This window comes from Coregonus lavaretus, assembly GCF_964263955.1.
Source record: "Coregonus lavaretus genome assembly, chromosome: 21".
NCBI classification, from domain to species: Eukaryota; Metazoa; Chordata; class Actinopteri; order Salmoniformes; family Salmonidae; genus Coregonus; species Coregonus lavaretus.
Genome location: NC_140008.1, coordinates 6,759,781 through 6,781,442, shown reverse-complemented (window position 1 = coordinate 6,781,442; position 21,662 = coordinate 6,759,781). Strand labels below are relative to the sequence as shown.

The window sequence follows — 21,662 nt, the reverse complement described above, 5'->3', positions numbered from 1 at the left end:
ATCTATGCTGCAATAGTCTATGTGCCGGGGGGCTAGGGTCAGTCTGTCCTATCTGGTATAATTCTCCTGTCTTATCTGGTGTCCTGTGTGAACTTAAGTATGTTCCCTCTAATTCTCCCAGCTCTTTCCCTTCCTGGATGACCTGAGCCCTAGGACCATGCCTCAGGACTACCTGGCCTGACGACTCCTGGCATTCCCAGTCCCCAGTCGTGCTGCTGATCCAGTTTCTACTATGGAACCGTGACCTGTCCACCGGACGTGCTACCTTGTCCCGGACCTGCTGTTTTCGACCCCCTCTCTCTCCCTCCCTCTGAATGCTCGGCTATGAAAAGCCAACTGACATTTACTCCGGAGGTGCTGACCTGTTGCACCCTCTAAAACCACTGTGAATATTATTTGACCCTGCTCGTCATCTATGAACGTTTTAACAGCTTGAAGAACGATCTTATAATCTCCACCCAGCTCAGCCAGAAGAGGACTGGCCACCCCTCAGAGCCTGGTTCCTCTCTAGGTTTCTTCCTAAGTTCCTGCCTTTCTGGGGAGTTTTTCATAGCCAACATGCTTCTACATATGCATTGCTTGCTCTTTGGGGTTTTAGGCTTGGTTTCTGTATAAGCACTTTGTGACATCTGCTGATGTAAAAAGGGCTTTATAAATCAATTTGATTGTATATAGCATATTGCGCAGTGGAATGTGTAGCCGAAGTAAGAAGTTAAATATTAGCTAGCGGTTAAGAGCGATGGGCCAGTAGAGGAAAGGCCGCTGGTTCGAATTCCTTGAGCAGACTAGGTGAAAAATCGGTCGATGTGACCTTAAGCAAGGCACTCTGGATAAGAGTTTTCTGCTAAATGACTAAAATGTCAATGTAAATGAGCTTAAATATTTACCTGTCAAAGTGCAAGAAAAAAAGTTAAACGATGAAAATGGATGATCTGTGCTAGGGATGTGACAAATTGGCAATTTTTCGTAACGTTTAAACAGCCATTCTGTTGCCATCTCTCCCCTCTTCACTCACATTTGAACTGCTGCCCTGCTTCGAGCCTCTTGCTCTCCCTCATGCATAATACCTCCGGTTAATAAAGTAGCAACATTTATTTTTTATTTTTTCCATTTATGATGATGATCGGGACCTGTTAGTGGTAGTTTTGTGATAACCGTGATTTTAATTTTGTAAGAAAAGAAAACGTTTCGGTTAGGGATTTTTAAATTAACGTTGAGGATCCCAATTGTATTATTACATTTACATTTTACATTTTAGTCATTTAGCAGACGCTCTTATCCAGAGCGACTTACAGTTGGTGCATACATTATTTTATGTTTTTCATACTGGTCCCCCGTGGGAATCGAACCCACAACCCTGGCGTTGCAAACACCATGCTCTACTGAGCTACATATTATGAATTATTGTTATCAAGTGACTACACAATTATTGTCTAGGCTGTAAACTGCAGTGATGAAGGCCTAGGAGTAATTCCATGTCATTTCAGCAAGCCATGACACCCACTATCTCAGATTGTTCTGAAATTGTTTATGTAGTTAGGGACCAAACTTCTTCCTACCAATGAGTAAGACATGAGGAATCCCTCCCAAAAAAATCAAAAGCCACCCATGGACCCCCCAGACCCTATGCCAATCTTGAAATGCAATTTAAATACCAATTTTGAGGTCTGCTAATATTCCCATATTTTTTTTGCGCCGTCACCAATAGAAAAAGTATAATAATCATCTTCTAATGGCACTAAGATCATAGGCTAATATATTTGGTGCTAATTCACCAGCTGGGTTAGTGGAAACTCAAAACACATTAGCTACATCACTACCTCGAAATATCATTTTCACTGGAAGTAGCCATGTTTTAATCTAACAGTAAAGTAATTATTAATGTCCTAAAAAAACGTTGCTGTCATAGCCTAATACCCAATGAGGCCGATGTGCTCGCAATGGCCAATGCTCATTTCGCATGCGCCGTATCTCAAATCCATATCAATATCTTGGTTGTAAAATAGACAACTGAGAAATAAAAAATAACAAAAAAGCAGCTGCACAACTTAGCGGAAACACTGTAGTCATCTCCGGTCGCATTTTTTAAGACCATTGAAAACTGACTAAGACTAAGACATTTTAAGGCCTTTAATTTAGATAAATGAATTTAAGAGTTTAAGACTTTTTATGGACACCCTGATTAGAACAACCTTTATTTTTTATCGTTATAGGTATCGTCCTTGGTGTGGACGGCCCTTAATCCACTGTTGTCACATTACAGAGTTGCAGTTCCTCTTCCTACCTCAGTTCCCTCTTTTAGTTTTAAAATCAAGAGGTTGTCAACAATGGAGGAGGGGGGTGGGGGGAGGTCAGTCATCTGGCCAGTATCATTTACATTTACGTCATTTAGCAGACAGTATCCATTTTCATTACAAAACTGTCTAGCGCAGCAGGGTTGGGTTGGGCTGAGCTGTCCAAAGCAGTGGGGTTGGGCTGTCCAGAGCAGTGTGGCTGAGCTGTCCAGAGCAGTGTGGCTGAGCTGTCTAGAGCATTGTGGCTGAGCTGTCTAGAGCATTGTGGCTGAGCTGTCTAGAGCATTGTGGCTGAGCTGTCTAGAGCAGTGTGGCTGAGCTGTCTAGAGCAGTGTGGCTGAGCTGTCTAGAGCAGTGTGGCTGAGCTGTATAGAGCAGCGAGGTTGGGTTGGGCTGAGCTGTCTAGACCAGTAGGGTTGGGTTGGGTTGGGCTCAGCTGTCTAGACCAGTAGGGCTGTTGGGCTCAGCTGTCTAGAGCAGCGAGGTTGGGTTGGGCTCAGCTGGACGTACGCTAGGGTTGGCTAGCTGCCTCACCGCGGGTTGGTCCGAACCCAAGAACGAGTGTGAAAGACCATGGATGGAATGGAGCGAGGCCTAGCTGTGGACAGAAGGGGATGAGTGATTGAAAAAGAAAGAGAGGGAGAGCCGAGGACAGAGGCCAAAACCACAGGACTGGGAGAGAGAGTGAAAGGAGTGGTGTAGTGGGTAGTGAGAGCATGCTCCGAGCAGGCTTCACTGACACCAGCCACAGAGTGCATATCTGCCAGGGAGACTGCAGAGCCCCCTCTGGGCTCCTCGCAGTGTGTGTTCAGATCAGCTCGCCTACGTAGACAAACTAGACATCCACATGTCAGTGTCCATCATCATTACATTCTTGTTGGACAGGGACAAAAACAAGCCGGGGTACAAGCCACAGGCTTTTCTGACAACCTGTGTTGGACCGAGTGAATCAAGAGTTCTGAGCTAGAAGGGCTTTCTCAGCTGTGAGCCCCAGAGCCTCCTCTCAGTTGGCTTAGCAACCAATTGTTTCAAACAGCGTGGCAGAGCTCCACTGTTTCAAACAGCGTGGCAGAGCTCCACTGTTTCAAACAGCGTGGCAGAGCTCCATCTATAGATATTTCACTCCTCACGGCTTTCTCCAATGCTCGACTCTCCACTCCCTCCTCTCGCAAATTTTTCCATTGTTCTTTGTCCAAACACCACAAAATTCTCCTGCCAAAAACAAAGCTGGCGTGCGTTCAATGTTAATTTAATCCCCAAATCATAACACATTAAATTAAAAAATGTCCGGGCGCAGACGCCTGTAACCGTGGCAACCCCACAGTGGGGGAGCGAGCGCGGGTCTTGGCTGGAGGGGTCAGGGGCACCTCCTCCTCCCCTGCCTACACTTCACCATGTCAGGTCCAGCATGGGGTTGTTCATTGATCCACACGGCACTCTATAGATACTGCACGGCTAAAAAGGTCAGCATTAAATATCCCGAACGAACCAACGCGACCCACTTTAATGAAGGAAGCTGTGGATACGGAGATGACGTGTTGAGTGATGTGTAATTGCACCACTGAGGGGGAAAAACATGTAGAATATATTTAAGCAATAAGGCACGAGGAGGTGTGGTATATGGCCAATATACCACAGCTAAGGGCTGTTCTTAAGCACGACGCAATGCGGAATGCCTGGATTCAGCCCTTAGCCGTGGTATATTGGCAATATACCACAAACCCCGAGGTGCCTTATTGCTATTATAAACTGGTTACCAATGTAATTAGAGGATTAAAAATAGATGTACCCGTGGTATACGGTCTGATACACCACGGCTGTCAGCCAATCAGCATTCAGGGCTTGAACCACCCAGTTTATAATGACTAATGATCTCTCTTTCTGGCACTGTCTTGTTTTGCATTCATTTACGAGCGCGTTGGAAGACACGGGAGGATAAATCCTAAGACATTTTTAAGCATGTAGGGAAAAACAGTCACACCAATACACACACGCTTCCGAATGTTCAGCTTCTAACAACATGTATTAAATAGTCGGCCTCTAGCGCCTTAAACAAATCCAGATGAGGTCGCTGAGACTATCCTTCCATACACACTGCGTCTCTCTCTCTCCTGCACTAAAGTGGATGCTGTTGAGCCTTGATGTCTATAGTCTATTGCTCCCAGTGCTTAATCTCTGTGTTTGTCAGGCGAGGAGGGGGGCTGCTGCTGAGATAGGGTGAGGGCGCGGGGAGTGATAACGCTGCATGAGCAACACGGTGCCGCCTCAAACAAGGCACTGAATCACTACTGGACAGAGACTAGAAAGGGGGGGGGGGGGGGGGAACCAGTTAGTCCAGCTAGCTTCCCCAGTCACATCTCCTCCTCAGCAGCCGCCACAGGGTGAACTGTGAGTTAGTATTGTGTGTGTTCATCTAACCACACCGTGGCGGCGGGGGTCATGGAACACGTGGGGGCACGTGGGTACGCCTCCTGACCCCGGCTGCTGCTGTTAAATTATGGTCACTTGAAAGCGATTTATTCATGGCTGTTAAAGAGGATGTTGGGAGTGAGCGGCTTGCAGATAGCACCGCCTCACTCATGATCAGGATGCAGATAGCACCGCCTCACTCACGATCAGGATGCAGATAGCACCGCTTCACTCACGATCAGGATGCAGATAGCACCGCCTCACTCACGATCAGGATGCATATAGCACCGCCTCACTCACGATCAGTATGCAGATAGCACCGCCTCACTCACGATCAGGATGCAGATAGCACCGCCTCACTCACGATCAGGATGCAGATAGCACCGCCTCACTCACGATCAGGATGCATATAGCACCGCCTCACTCACGATCAGGATGCATATAGCACCGCCTCACTCACGATCAGGATGCAGATAGCACCGCCTCACTCACGATCAGGATGCAGATAGCACCGCCTCACTCACGATCAGGATGCATATAGCACCGCCTCACTCACGATCACTCACGATCAGGATGCAGATAGCACCACCTCACTCACGATCAGGATGCAGATAGCACCACCTCACTCACGATCAGGATGCAGATAGCACCACCTCACTCACGATCAGGATGCAGATAGCACCACCTCACTCACGATCAGGATGCAGATAGCACCGCCTCACTCACGATCAGGATGCAGATAGCACCACCTCACTCATGATCAGGATGCAGATAGCACCACCTCACTCACGATCAGGATGCAGATAGCACCGCCTCACTCACGATCAGGATGCAGATAGCACCGCCTCACTCACGATCAGGATGCAGATAGCACCACCACACTCACGATCAGGATGCAGATAGCACCGCCTCACTCACGATCAGGATGCATATAGCACCACCTCACTCACGATCAGGATGCAGATAGCACCACCTCACTCAGCACCACCTCACTCACGATCAGGATGCAGATAGCACCACCTCACTCACGATCAGGATGCAGATAGCATCACCTCACTCACGATCAGGATGCAGATAGCTGAATCATTAAAGGCAGTCTGGTGCTGCATAGTCCTTCAGTTTAAACACATTATCGTCCCCTGCGGGGGAAAAGCATTGTCGGAGCAGGCGCACTAGAACCTACCTGAAGCTTTTGTGAAATGGGTTTTTAAAATCTGTAATGGCTAAGTGCTGAAAATGAGGAGGCGTCGTCGGCTGCTTCCGTTCTCCATTAAGAGGAGTGAGCTACAGAGGGTACACCACTGTAAGAACACGATAAAGCAGACAAGACCCTCGGCCCTCGGAATGCTGATGAGCTATCTCCCATTGTAGGCGGTGGTTTAACTCAGAGAATAACTGCCTAATGCACTTCTTTGAAGAACGTCTCCTCTGGATTAATGAGTGAATTATTTATCCAAAGAGAGGCTTCCAAGTCATACCAGTTGTCCTTATGGCAGCGGATAAAAGAAAACATCTTGCTTTCCTCCTCATGACCTTTTATCGGGAGGTCCTACATAAAACACACACTGAAACCACAAAAAACTGTGAAAGAAATCCCAGGCAACACATTTTATTTTTCCACAAAAAGATAAAGTATATGTTTTTGCTCTGGACCCTTCCCATAATAATAAATAACCTAGTACTTTTACAGTGTTTTTACCCAAAGATGCTTTACAATAGGCAACCATAAGGAAACCAAAAACAACAAAGAAATGACTGAGTAGGACAGAAGAAGATATCTCCGTATTCCCTCAGCCCATAGATCAGCCCTTACCGTCCTCGGTCTCCTGCCAGACGATGCCCTCCAGGTTGACGCTGGTCCCGGGCTCGCAGGGCCCCAGGCACTCGGGCTCCGTGGCCAAGGCCATGTCTGTCGTGTTGGACGCCACCGAGCGCGTGCGCACCATGATCTGCTCACAGGGTGAGGCGATGCTGTCATTGCTGTTTCCAACCGGCGGCAGGAGATGGCGGGGTGGAGTGGCGGGCGTGGAGACCGGAGACTCCATCTGGGAGAAAGGAAAGGTTTCTGGTTAGAGATGGGAGATAACACAATCTGGGAGATAACGTGATAAACAAAAGCCGACATAGACCACATAAGCTTATCCGTGTCCACACAAAGGAGGCCGGCCTACGTTACGATAGGCACAACAAAATGTGTGGGGTGGCAAGAATTGATCCGAATACAGTGATAGTCACAGCACTCCTTGCTTGTTGTTGGCAGCAGTGGCGGCATTTCCCCTGAAAACCCTCCTTCTCTTCAGTATACTGGTTTAGCTGCAGCCTACTGTTCTGGCCTGAGCTCGCAGCCTCTCACAAACCAACTGAACCCCCCTGGAGGCCCGGGATTTGATTTGATAAATGCACCCCACTACGTACCCCCACTATTGGGGCAAGCGAATCACCTACAGAGTCATCTCATCTAAACGGCTGGCTGTATGGGAGGTCTGTCTAGCTCCCCTTCAGTGTGAGCTAGTCAGCCATATTCCGAAAGCTGTTGGGGGGTAAGCATTAGCTTATTTAACCTTGATGGTGGAGATCATTACCATCCTCCATGATTATTATTCATGGCTGAGGACGCTTAAGTGCACCAAATCATTCAAACATAAGCTACGGCTGTAATAAAGCACCTTTTTTCCATTTTTTTCCCGCCGCAGCCTAAGCCATTATTGCTAATTCTTGCGCGCGGAGGCAATTTGACAATCTAATTAGTGGTGTTTATTGACTTGCCACACGTGAAAGTGCAGCGTTTAGTAAGAGATCTCTTTTACCGCAAAATAAAAGCAAGCATAGCAGAACAGCAGAAAGAGAACAGTTCCAGCCCTACGTTTCCAAACCAAACGTCAAAGAAAACAGTGCAGTAGATCAATCCACACATTGTGCGAAACGTCAACAATAGAAATACTTTATATAAATATGCTTGAGGTTTTTGCTATTTATTTAGCAGTAGCTGCCATTCCGTGAGGTAAGAGGAAATATGTACATGTAAGGTATTGGGGTCAGGATATGGCAACATTTACCCTACAACTACACGCAACATATACTTGCTATTTCAACAACAGTTTACTTATTTAGTTTACAGTTTAAGACTTTAGGGAGAATTGTTTAAGACGTTGCAATTGCTTGGCGTTGGCTTACAATGCAGAGGGGCAGTTGAATGAGGTGGTGTCTGTAGAATGGAAGAGACTCACCAATCCACTTCAGTCAACCTGGTTTAAAATGTAAAGCCTTTGGGAAAAGCCTGTCTGTGTTAGGGCCTTGGAGAGAAAGGTGAATATATGATTGTACTGTGAGGGAGAAACCAGGCGAAGGTCACGCTGTGAGGGAGAAACCAGGCGTAGGTCACGCTGTGAAGGAGAAACCAGGCGTAGGTCACGCTGTGAGGGAGTAACCAGGCGTAGGTCACTGTGTGAGGGAAAACCAGGCGAAGGTCACGCTGTGAGGGAGAAACCAGGCGAAGGTCACGCTGTGAGGGAGAAAACCAGGCAAAGGTCACGCTGTGAGGGAGAAACCAGGCGAAGGTCACGCTGTGAGGGAGAAAACCAGGCGAAGGTCACGCTGTGAGGGAGAAAACCAGGCGAAGGTCACGCTGTGAGGGAGAAACCAGGCGAAGGTCACGCTGTGAGGGAGAAAACCAGGCTAAGGTCACGCTGTGAGGGAGAAACCAGGCAAAGGTCACGCTGTGAGGGAGAAGCAGGTGTAGGTCACGCTGTGAGGGAGAAACCAGGTGAAAGTCACACTGTGAGGGATTCCAGAGGCACTTAAGCTGTGAAGTCCGAAGAGGAGCTGATGGGGCCGCTGAAACACAGGGCTAATCAACGAGGAAGTCCAGACGACCAATCAGCAGATGTCCTCCCTCAACGCTGCAGAGAGAGGGCTGGCATTTAGTTCCTACCACTTTCCCAGGGGGCAACAGCCTCTGAACAAACACATCATCCGTCCTGGAGCTAGTAGAACACGGTGCTGTCAGTCAACCAGACCCCTAGTAAACACACAGCTGTTATGAATGGAAACAGAGGAACTGCACCACAGCCAATGTCTGCAACACTCCTTTCTCAAGAATGTACGCCCTTATCGTAGACAAACCTGTGACACCATTGCTTCCGTTGTCAACTTTTCAGAGCACACCTGTTATTTAGGTGTTGTTTAATGCTGCTGGTATCCAAGAGGCTAAAGCGACTAAGTGAAGGTTGACTTGTATGTTTGGATTGTGGCTTGTAGGCTACAGTGTGTTGTCATGACGTCAGGCCTTCTTTACAGAACTACAGATGTGCTTTAAGTATGAGAGTACTGATGAGCTCGACCCTACATCATACCCTCATTAGGATATAAACAAACCCCCATGGCGGCGTTGCTTACTGACTGGCCTAATTCATTTTAGTAAAAACCTACCCGTCTTGCTGTGTACGGTAAAACAAAAATACAACAATTGAGGAGGGAAACACTAACTTCACACAATTTGAAGCGTCTTAAAGCATTGAAATGAAAAGGAGCTTTGTAAATATAATCCATTATCTGAATGACAGAAAAGCTGTACGGTGAAAAGAGCACTTCACACTAAAGTGTGGATGTTTGAGACGCCGCCACTGCAGAGGTGGTGACGATACGCGTGCGTATCGGCGATAAAACCACCGTTAATGACTTCCACACACAGGTGGTGGATAACAAGGTATTTACACAACCCCTTCTCTGGCTTCTTTGACTCTCACAGGCAGCCCACTCAGCAAAGAGACTCCATTTTGAGAAAGGGGAGTTGTAGGAACTATGAAGAGGGGTGTAGCCGAGGACGGCCACAAAATTACTTTTTATATATTGTATTATATATACAGTGGGGAGAACAAACAGATACACTGCCGATTTTGCAGGTTTTCCTACTTACAAAGCATGTAGAGGTCTGTAATTTTTATCATAGGTACACTTGAACTGTGAGAGACGGAATCTAAAACAAAAATCCAGAAAATCACATTGTATGATTTTTAAGTAATTCATTTGCATTTTATTGCATGACATAAGTATTTGATACATCAGAAAAGCAGAACTTAATATTTGGTACAGAAACCTTTGTTTGCAATTACAGAGATCATACGTTTCCTGTAGGTCTTGACCAGGTTTGCACACACTGCAGCAGGGATTTTGGCCCACTCCTCCATACAGACCTTCTCCAGATCCTTCAGGTTTCGGGGCTGTCGCTGGGCAATACAGACTTTCAGCTCCCTCCAAAGATTTTCTATTGGGTTCAGGTCTGGAGACTGGCTAGGCCACTCCAGGACCTTGAGATGCTTCTTACGGAGCCACTCCTTAGTTGCCCTGGCTGTGTGTTTCGGGTCGTTGTTATGCTGGAAGACCCAGCCACGACCCATCTTCAATGCTCTTACTGAGGGAAGGAGGTTGTTGGCCAAGATCTGGCGATACATCCTCCCCTCAATACGGTGCAGTCGTCCTGTCCCCTTTGCAGAAAAGCATCCCCAAAGAATGATGTTTCCACCTCCATGCTTCACGGTTGGGATGGTGTTCTTGGGGTTGTACTCATCCTTCTTCTTCCTCCAAACACGGCGAGTGGAGTTTAGACCAAAAAGCTCTATTTTTGTCTCAGACCACATGACCTTCTCCCATTCCTCCTCTGGATCATCTAGATGGTCATTGTCAAACTTCAGACGGGCCTGGACATGCGCTGGCTTGAGCAGGGGGACCTTGCGTGCGCTGCAGGATTCTAATCCATGACGGCGTAGTGTGGTACTAATGGTTTTCTTTGAGACTGTGGTCACAGCTCTCTTCAGGTCATTGACCAGGTCCTGCCATGTAGTTCTGGGCTGATCCCTCACCTTCCTCATGATCATTGATGCCCCACGAGGTGAGATCTTGCATGGAGCCCCAGACCGAGGGTGATTGACCGTCATCTTGAACTTCTTCCATTTTCTAATAATTGCGCCAACAGTTGTTGCCTTCTCACCAAGCTGCTTGCCTATTGTCCTGTAGCCCATCCCAGCCTTGTGCAGGTCTACAATTTTATCCCTGATGTCCTTACACAGCTCTCTGGTCTTGGCCATTGTGGAGAGGTTGGAGTCTGTTTGATTGAGTGTGTGGACAGGTGTCTTTTATACAGGTAACGAGTTCAAACAGGTGCAGTTAATACAGGTAATGAGTGGAGAACAGGAGGGCTTCTTAAATAAAAACTAACAGGTCTGTGAGAGCCGGAATTCTTACTGGTTGGTAGGTGATCAAATCCTTATGTCATGCAATAAAATGCAAATTAATTACTTAAAAATCATACAATGTGATTTTCTGGATTTTTGTTTTAGATTCCGTCTCTCGCAGTTGAAGTGTACCTATGATAAAAATTACAGACCTCTACATGCTTTGTAAGTAGGAGAACCTGCAAAATCAGCAGTGTATCAAATACTTGTTCTCCCAACTGTATATATATATATTTTTTTACATTTTAGTAATTTTGCAGACACTCTTATCCAGAGCGACTTACAGTAGTGAGTGCATACATTTTCGTACTGGTCCCCCGTGGGAATCGAACCCACAACCCTGCCGTTGCAAGCGCCATGCTCTACCAACTGAGCCACACAGGAACATTTGTTGGTATTGTGTCTCTCGCTGTGTGTTTTGGCAGTAAGCAACAAGCTCCCTGATGAATTGACCTAAGAGAAGTGGGGCCTTTAATTGGAGTGGCAGCCAGCACCAGCAGCTTGTGCCGTCGGCAGCCCGGGGAGCTCTGGGACCGCCTCTTAAAGGCCCTTATTGTCAGGGATATCATTGAGCCCTTGGAGAATATCAGACATGGCGCTGGAGATGACTGAGGAGAGCATCATATAGCCAATGATCATGCATTGATTGAGCGCCCCAAACAACCACTTTATCAGGGGACTTAAATTAAGAAAAGCATTGAGATAGTCTTGTCTTTTCAGAATTGAGATACTGATTGTTGCTATGCCGCTACTGTAAACGTGCCAGTTGCGAATGTTGTTGCAGCAAGGCTGGCAGGCAGACAGCACAAGAAGAACTCGACTATGATTAGCATCCCAGAGAGCACCGCTCTATCAGTCAAAGCCAAATCCTCCAGTCTGAGAAAAACTCCTGTGGTTGTGTGATCACTCACTCAGTGGTTGTCCTCTGATGCTAAATTCAATATCTCTCTCTCACTCGCTCTATCTCCATGCTGGTTGCGACTGCAGCTCCCTGGATTTACAGTCTGGCTACTAAAAATTATACCGGCCACACTGTTTGCAAAGGCTCTGCGGAGTCACACTCTCATTCCGGGGCCTGGCGAGGTGACTCATTACCCCACACCCTGTAGGGCTATAGGGAAGAGTTAATTCTGCCAGAGATTAATCTACATTTTATACTCTGGCATGAGGCAAGACTTCAACCTCTCCCCCCTTTATAAAGCCTAAAGCATCACATGGTGAATTGCTCAAACCAAAACTTCCACATTTTCCTGTTGCCCTTCAGAATTTTACGGCTGTGCTCTCTGTAAAGCCATGTTAAACCTTAGTCATATCTATCTCCTTGTTTACTTAGGCTGGGGAGAAGTGAGTGAGCCCATGACCTCAAAGGATTACTGGGGGATTACAGTCAGGGTGTCGCGCTCAGCTACCTGTCCTCCTGGATTACAGTCAGGGTGTCGCGCTCAGACACCTGTCCTCCTGGATTACAGTCAGGGTGTCACGTATCAGACACCTGTCCTCCTGGATTACAGTCAGGGTGTCACGCTCAGCTACCTGTCCTCCTGGATTACAGTCAGGGTGTCACGCTCAGCTACCTGTCCTCCTGGATTACAGTCAGGGTGTCACGCTCAGCCACCTATCCTCCTGGATTACAGTCAGTGTGTCGCGCTCAGCCACCTGTCCTCCTGGATTACAGTCAGGGTGTCACGCTCAGCACCTATCCTCCTGGATTACAGTCAGGGTGTCACGCTCAGACACCTGTCCTCCTGGATTACAGTCAGGGTGTCACGCTCAGCTACCTGTCCTCCTGGATTACAGTCAGGGTGTCACTCTCAGCTACCTGTCCTCCTGGATTACAGTCAGGGTGTCACGCTCAGCTACCTGTCCTCCTGGATTACAGTCAGGGTGTCACGCTCAGCCACCTGTCCTCCTGGATTACAGTCAGGGTGTCACGCTCAGCCACCTGTCCTCCTGGATTACAGTCAGGGTGTCACGCTCAGCTACCTGTCCTCCTGGATTACAGTCAGGGTGTCACGCTCAGCTACCTGTCCTCCTGGATTACAGTCAGGGTGTCACGCTCAGCTACCTGTTATCAGCTAGCAAGGCAACGCATGTACGTAAACACAAGCGAAACATTAACATAAACTAAAGGCTTATTCCCAAAGCGTAGGCTCCATAAAGAAGAAAGTGGACTGAAAAATGGCATTGGTCAGAGGAATTCTTCCAACCGTCGACTAAAAGCATGCTTACATACCCCAGCTTCAGATCATTCCAAACCAAAGATACTTACGACTGAAGGGAGAGACTTTAAACATAAATCCACCCTATGCCTACAGACTTCAGCCTTGCAAAAGAGCAGGGAGGAGGACCAGTCTCTAGCCGGGGGGAAATGGAAGCAGGAATCTAAATGGATGCATAACCTCAGTGGAAGCTCCAGCTGAATCCTACAAGAAAAACATCCATTATTACTGGCAGTGTTTCTCCTTTTGTGGGCTCAAGTGCACTATTAGTGGTTCAGTGGTCATTTTTCTCAGCAAAGTTTTCACTTCACCAAGCCTGCACACACGCACCATGTGATTTGTCCACACCCTGCAACTGGGACTCTGAGGCTGTAAAAGGATTGGGTCTGTCCAACGACTCAAAGTTGAATCCCAAAAATAAACAATTTAAAGGCTTTTCGTGATTTAAGTATTGAAAATCAAAATGGTGGCAGTGTGCCATGTTACAAAAGCTGCTGTGGGAATGTTGGACCTATTAGGTCAAACGCATGAGATTGATGAAAAGTGAAATCATGCTTTCCCGTCATTTTAGCCGTTAATAGGCCTAGGTTCCAATACAACCACATCGTTATTCAGTTAGTAAATGTTTAGGGATTGTCTTTAAATCAATATGAAGCGTCACTAAGCTAAATAGGCCCTACCAAAACGGAAAAGACTGAACAGCCCTTTACTTTATAAGGCTTTTTAGGGGTAATGCCCTTCCCTGCTCATGACGGTTTGCTGGCTGCAAAAGACCAGGCCCTCGGTCTGCTGAGCCCATGGGCATCATCTTAGGGGTCCCCCCAATCCAGTGGTCTGGAAAGCATCAAACAACCATATCCACTTGCACACTAGCAAAGAGGAGAATCAATGCTCCCTTAGGAAAACAATCACTCAAAAAACAAGGGGAAGAGAAGAAAAGAGGTATGGAAAAGAGGTATGGAAAAGAGATATGGAAAAGAGATATGGAAAAGAGATATGGAAAAGAGGTATGGAAAAGAGGTATGGAAAAGAGATATGGAAAAGAGGTATGGAAAAGAGGTATGGAAAAGAGATATGGAAAAGAGGTATGGAAAAGAGGTATGGAAAAGAGGTATGGAAAAGAGGTATGGAAAAGAGATATGGAAAAGAGGTATGGAAAAGCTGGCAACTGGTATAATAGGAATGGAATCCCACAGAAACAAGAAATTAGGTTTTGGCAGGGGAGTGTGTTACAGCTTAAATTCCATTGAGTTCACAGAACATTCCTCCGCACCCCCACGCCCTCCTTTCCGCAGCAGAGTAAGTGTTTCAGATTCAGGACCAGATCCCTGAGGCCCCCGGGTGTTTGCTGTCACCTTCCCAACATCCCTCTGAATGGGACACGCTGGGAGGTGGTGACCCGTCCCTGCTGGGGAGGTTGGAGTCAGGTAGGGGTTAGGGAGCAGAGTTCAGGCCGTGTCAAGAGTCTCCGGTAACCACAGGACAGGGCCCCACCACTGTGGAAAATAGGTCTGCCACACAAGTCCCCCCCCCCCCCACTCACCCCACATCATAATGACAGGGGAGAGAAGCAGAAAATGTAGAGAGAGCCATGGAGGAAAACGAAGCTGAACCGTTTAGAAGCAGACTTGGAGGTCTGTAAACTACACCACAGATTAACGTAACCAATTGAGATTTTACAAAAGAGCCTGCTTCAACATTTAGCCTTAGAAACTAAATAAGGCATAAAAATGAATCACAAGAATGGGGAATTAAGTGAAAGCCCTCCATAATTTCTTTGAGGGCGCATTTGTTTTAGTCCACTGGCCTCTAGGCTAATTTGAACTGATTGGAGGCATTCTCCATGTTTTTTACAGGCTCAAATTAATCATCTACCCATGCTGACATATCCTGTTAGCACTGAAAAACAAGCCCAGCTGGAGAGACTTCTACAGAGCCACACGCTCACCTTTAACCGTGCAGTGACCTCCCCCTTCTCTGACCCTGCCATTAACTGACCCAGGTAATAAAACGCCTGTTATTGTTATTTAATGTGTTACTATTACATTTTCATTTTTTTATTTTTTTTTGTTAACTCTGCATTGTTGTGAAAGGGCTCGTAAGTAAGCATTTCACATTAAAGTCTACACCTGTTGTATTTCGCGCATGTGACAAATACAATTTTATTTGACATGAATATGTGACAACGTGCCTGGGGAACATTACTACCTGAATGCTAACACAATGACGGTAATCTATTCACATTACTACCTGAATGCTAACACAATGACAGTAATCTATTCACATTACTACCTGAATGCTAACACAATGACGTAATCTATTCACATTACTACCTGAATGCTAACACAATGACGGTATATATTCACATTACTACCTGAATGCTAACACAATGACGGTAATCTATTCACATTACTACCTGAATGCTAACACAATGACGTAATCTATTCACATTACTACCTGAATGCCAACACAATGACGTAATCTATTCACATTACTACCTGAATGCTAACACAATGACGTAATCTATTCACATTACTACCTGAATGCTAACACAATGACAGTAATCTATTCACATTACTACCTGAATGCCAACACAATGACGTAATCTATTCACATTACTACCTGAATGCTAACACAATGACGTAATCTATTCACATTACTACCTGAATGCTAACACAATGACAGTAATCTATTCACATTACTACCTGAATGCTAACACAATGACGTAATCTATTCACATTACTACCCGAATGCTAACACAATGACAGTAATCTATTCACATTACTACCTGAATGCTAACACAATGACGTAATCTATTCACATTACTACCTGAATGCTAACACAATGACAGTAATCTATTCACATTACTACCTGAATGCTAACACAATGACAGTAATCTATTCACATTACTACCTGAATGCTAACACAATGATGGTAATCTATTCACATTACTACCTGAATGCTAACACAATGACAGTAATCTATTCACATTACTATCTGAATGCTAACACAATGACGGTAATCTATTCACATTACTACCTGAATGCTAACACAATGACGGTAATCTATTTAAGGACCTTCCTTTTTTTTTTTTTCATTGAGGACAGTATTCGACACGCCTACACTCATGACTGAAGAGAGACGCCTTCCTCAATCTCTCCAATGGCGCAGAAGTAGCGTGCCGTTGAGCTGAGTGGAGCAAAGTCCATCTTCGATCAATCACTCATGACCTTTCAACTTAACCCTGTTGGTGTCGACACAGTTTAACTAATTTTACGCTATGTTTAGATGGACCTCTCTCTCTAAGCAGCCTTTCAGGTTAGGAGCTATAATCCCAACTATGTCAACAAGCAGGCAGTGAAGACTTAAAGTTGAGGCAATTCAAAGAAGATTACTCTAAACATCCTCTTGTGATCTCGACATCCCCAAACAGCATTTGCCACTTTGATGCAGATCAAAAGGCTTGATAATGTTCCCTTTTCTGAAACAAACGCCAGAAAAAGACGGATTTCTCAACATGTTTAAGAGTCAAGTTATTAACAAACAAATGAGCAGGACTTCTCGTAAATAAAACCAAAACAATTTCACACTACTACTCATAAGTTGTTGGCCTTATGGCATTATTTAGGGTGTATTGACACAGTGTGCCAATTGGCTTTAGCTGCATTGCCTAAAGTACACCTTTGAACCAAAACCAGGGAGCTGGAACACCATGCTTAAATCTAGAGTATGTCCGTGTTGGCATGCCTCCCTGTGCATGTCAAAACATTATAAATGTAGGTTACATACTTTTAACGAGCTCGCCTCCAGATCAAAGGTTGCCACAATTTATTCACAGCAAACGTTTGAGCTAGCAGTGCCATAGTTCGAATCAGGGGGCGGCCATTTTACACAGACGCTCTCCTTTGCAGGACACTGTTCAATTAATCACTGTGCTGTGGCGATACTGTGTAAATCTGTGCCCATTCCCCAACAGCAATGTTCCCCAGGGACTGCCGCCCAGAGCGCAGAACAAATATCAGCCCACAGAGAGAAGCACGAGATTGAACTTCACTTTCTAGAGTTTTTCCCTGTTAGTTAACACTATCAACTTTGCCCTTTACTGTGGCAATTGGGATCGAATCAACTCAATATTAGCCACTTTCAATGCAACATACCGAAACAAAACAAACTATGCAAGATATTTTGTTGTAGGCAGAACACATCGGAGTAGGATTGTATTCAGCCGTACTCTACACAGACCGGTGTGGCATAACCAATCAGGGCTGTGGTAGGCCTATATGCAAATAGACCACTGCTATTTATGGATCTGTGCCATTTACTTTGAACTGGACTGTGTTTACAGCTGTAGTCCTGAGTAGATATGCTTGTTTTGAGATCAAAGGGAGAGCTGCATGTAGCCATGTGTGCACATTTAGTTCATATCCTTTGCTAGTTAGTGAGTTATTAGCCCAGTTATAGATCATTTGTAGTCAGCAATAGGGGAGTGATTGCTTCCTACAAGAGCACAACACGTGTACATTTCTAGACATCTTTGAATAGCTAGTCAGGTGAATAGCTTTTCTTTGTCTTAAAGGGGCAGTGTTGTATTTTGAGACAGGCTCGAATAAGCTAAGTAGCCAATAGGCAGTGGGTAGCATAATTTGTCTGGTTTCTTACATCAAACACCACAACAACATTTTCAGTCACCTCCTTGTCTGAAGGACAAGTGGATAAACCAGTTAATGTCAAGCCCTACATGTTTTTTTTCAAAAGTCTCATGGAATATAGGTCTACATTGAACACCACACATTGGCTGCTACTGTAGGCTGAATGATAGAACAGCTATTTCCATGTTAAAATGTTATGGGATGTACTGTCTCCATTGTTTTTGATGGTAGGCCACTCTGATCAAATAGCCACAATAGCCTACTTGGCCACTGTTAAAACTGTAACTTAAAGCGGGTACAGCCTCAGTGTTCACAGGAAACGCGTGCTGGAAGTTGCACAGAATTTTCACAACGTTCAAGTTTGCACTCAGCAGACCTGAAATTTGCTCAGTGCCGAAAACAATTAAGAGGGAACATTGCCCAACAGTCCCTTCTCCACATTCTGGCTCCACTGAGCATACCCACAACAGCGCTCGGGGGAGAAGTAATGAGTCACGCAGATGAAAGGACTAAACCTGACCCTCTGACATAGCTCCTATTGGACACCATTCACACTGCGACTCAACTGGACTCAAAATAGCATTTGACAAACACACAATCCAGAGACGTGGACAAGGACAGACTGGACACACCGTGATGTTAGTTTCAAACAGACTTTGACCACGGAACATTACCAAAAGTAGAAATTGTGTACCGCCATTGATCCTCCGATAAGAAGAGTCCAAATATCAAGATAGAAGAAGAAGTGTCAATAGAGGAATCACTATGGTCAGTAGCCTAGAAAATGGTCTGGAAAACTCACTACATTCCCAACCAGTCTGGGCACAAAGGGGAATGAGCGGTCTGTTATGGTTGTGAGTGGTTGCCCAGTTAATGCTGAGCTCTAGCCAGCACCAGACCAGAACATTCTGAAGAAGGCCATACCACGGGGCCACTAACTGCCTTTTGCCTATAATTAGAGAAGAGAATGGATTGAAAATCTGATTGATGGAAACCCAAAGCTGCCTGTAATTTGAGTTTTCCTGGAAACTACTCTGGTGGCTCAAAGCCAACGTCATAAAATAGCTAGGTGGCTAGTAGTATTACAAAAATTATATAAACTCAGCTAAAAAAAAAGAAACGTCCTCTCACTGTCAACTGCGTTTATTTTCAGCAAACTTAACATCTGTAAATATTTGTATGAACATAACAAGATTCAACAACAGACATAAACTGAATAAGTTCCACAGACATGTGACTAACAGAAATTGAATAACGTGTCCCTGAACAAAGGGAGGGGGGGGGGTCAAAATAGAATGTAACAGTCAGTATCTGGTGTGGCCACTAGCTGCATTAAGTACTGCTGTGCATCTCCTCCTCATGGACTGCACCAGATTTGCCAGTCCTTGCTGTGAGATGTTACCCCACTCTTCCACCAAGGCACCTGCAAGTTCCCTGACATTTCTGGGGGGGAATGGCCCTAGCCCTCACCCTCCGATCCAACAGCTCCCAGACGTGCTCAATGGTACCACATGAGGGAGGAGGATGTCTTCCCTGTAACGCACAGCGTTGAGATTGCCTGCAATGACAACAAGCTCAGTCCGATGATGCTGTGACACACCGCCCCAGACCATGACGGACCCTCCACCTCCAAATTGATCCCACTCCAGAGTACAGGCCTCAGTGTAACGCTCATTCCTTTGACGATAAACGCGAATCTGACCATCACCTCTGGTGAGACAAAACCGCGACTCGTCAGTGAAGAGCACTTTTTGCCAGTCCTGTCTGGGCCAGCGACGGTGGGTTTGTGCCCATAGGCGCTGTTGTTGCCGGTGATGTCTGGTGAGGACCTGCCTTACAATAGGCCTACAAGCCCTCAGTCCAGCCTCTCTCAGCCTATTGCGGACAGTCTGAGCACTGATGGAGGGATTGTGCGTTCCTGGTGTAACTCGGGCAGTTGTTGTTGCTATCCTGTACCTGTCCCGCAGGTGTGATGTTCGGATGTACCGATCCTGTGCAAGTGTTGTTACACGTGGTCTGCCACTGCGAGGACGATCAGCTGTCCGTCCTGTCTCCCTGTGGCGCTGTCTTAGGGGTCTCACAGTACGGATATTGCAACTTATTGCCCTGGCCACATCTGCAGTCCTCATGCCTCCTTGCAGCATGCCTAAGGCACGTTCAAACAGATGAGCAGGGACCCTGGGCATCTTTCTTTTGGTGTTTTTCAGAGTCAGTAGAAAGGACTCTTCAGTGTCCTAAGTTTTCATAACTGTGACCTTAATTGCCTACCGTCTGTAAGCTGTTAGTGCCTTAACGACCGTTCCACAGGTGCATGTTCATTAATTGTTTATGGTTCATTGAACAAGCATGGGAAACAGTGTTTACCCCTTTACTATGAAGATCTGTGAAGTTATTTGGATTTTTACTAATTATCTTTGAAAGACAGGATCCTGAAAAAGGGACGTTTCTTTTTTTGCTGAGTTTATATAATAATTCTGAGGGGGCACGACACCTCTGCTCTCAACCAGTGTTCCAAGGCTTCCCGTCTCCCCAGGGTCACACGGAACAGGCCTAACACCACTGTCAAAACCAAACGACACAGGAAAAAAATAAACTGACAGTTTCCTGTGACCAAGTGCGGCCTTTTAAATGACAAGCTGCATTGTCTGGACTGAAAACCTCAGAGAGAGAAGTGGAAAATTAGTAAACGCTAGCATGAGAAACTTCATGAAAAACATTTAAGGAAAAGATGTGGGGGGGGGGGGGGGGGGGGGTTCGGTTTCGTGTCTCCAAGCGACTAAGCACAAGAACAAGCCTCAAACTGAAAAGAGAGAGACAGGAGAGAGAGCGAGCGAGAAAGAGAGAAGGAAAGAAAACAACAAGACAACACCACATTAATAGTGGCGCTGAGTAAACCAAGCTTGGCTACATAACAGAGGACAGAAAACATAAGTAAAAGAAGACGCTGCTTGCCAGCATATGGCTGCCAGCTAACAGTACGCAGCCTCTTCAAACATGCATCCCACAATTACATACAACAGACCGTTTTTCCATCCTTCCACTTGGAGTGAACTGTAAACAAACTGACATGTTTTCATGGGTACTATGTTCTCTGTAACTGATGATGAAAGGGACTTAACAGGGGCTGCAGACACAGAGCTCGGAGAGACTGCCACGTTTAAAGGCACGGTTTAACACAAACCTAGTTAACGTTATCCCATAAAAGACTTGGAGACCCATTTGTTCCGACAACCACTTCTTTAAAATCCCATATAAGGTTTGTATTGGCTAGGCCTTTTGTGAGGTAATGATCGAAACTCCCCAGTTGGTGTTTAGTGTACGAGTGTGGGAAAGCAGACAGACCACAGAAAGTAACAGGTAAAGGGGTGAGAGTTACAGGCGGAAATGGCTGACAGGTTTGTGCATTCCAGGTCACCAAAGAAACCTTTGTTCTACAGTTCACATGCAGAGCATCCTTGCTAGTCAACAGCATGAGCTGCGCACTGGCTAATTCAATCACACCATCTCCCACACTGACAGAGTCAACCATAGAAATCCTATTAAATGACAAATATATATTATAGTATTCTAATTCCTAATTCTATGGAGCCAACATCCACTTCAACAGAACCCTTAAAGTGGCAATCAGCACATAAAACAAGTATTCTCCCCACCAGTAAAACAAGCTTATATTTTGGGTTCTGATGGGGTACGACAGTTGAACTAAGCGCATGAGGCATTTATAAATTATATTCTTCAAGAATCAAATGGGTAGTCCTACATATCATTATCATGTAGCAACTGCTGCTTGACCCTTTCACCATTACTGACACAACTCAGAGCCTAGTCTAACAAGAGTTGGACATAAACAAAAATTGCCAC

At 45.8% G+C, this 21,662-nt stretch overlaps 1 protein-coding gene across 1 annotated transcript in view; it reads right to left on the bottom strand.

Moving 5' to 3' along the window:
• Positions 1-21,662, bottom strand: part of LOC311148931 (zinc finger protein 609-like) — a 92,768-nt gene that overhangs the window by 22,608 nt on the left and 48,498 nt on the right. Inside the window, exon 2 of the mRNA XM_084185963.1 lies at positions 6,517-6,748. Within this exon, the coding sequence (XP_084042089.1) occupies positions 6,517-6,748 (232 nt within the window). The remainder of the gene's footprint in view (positions 1-6,516; positions 6,749-21,662) is intronic.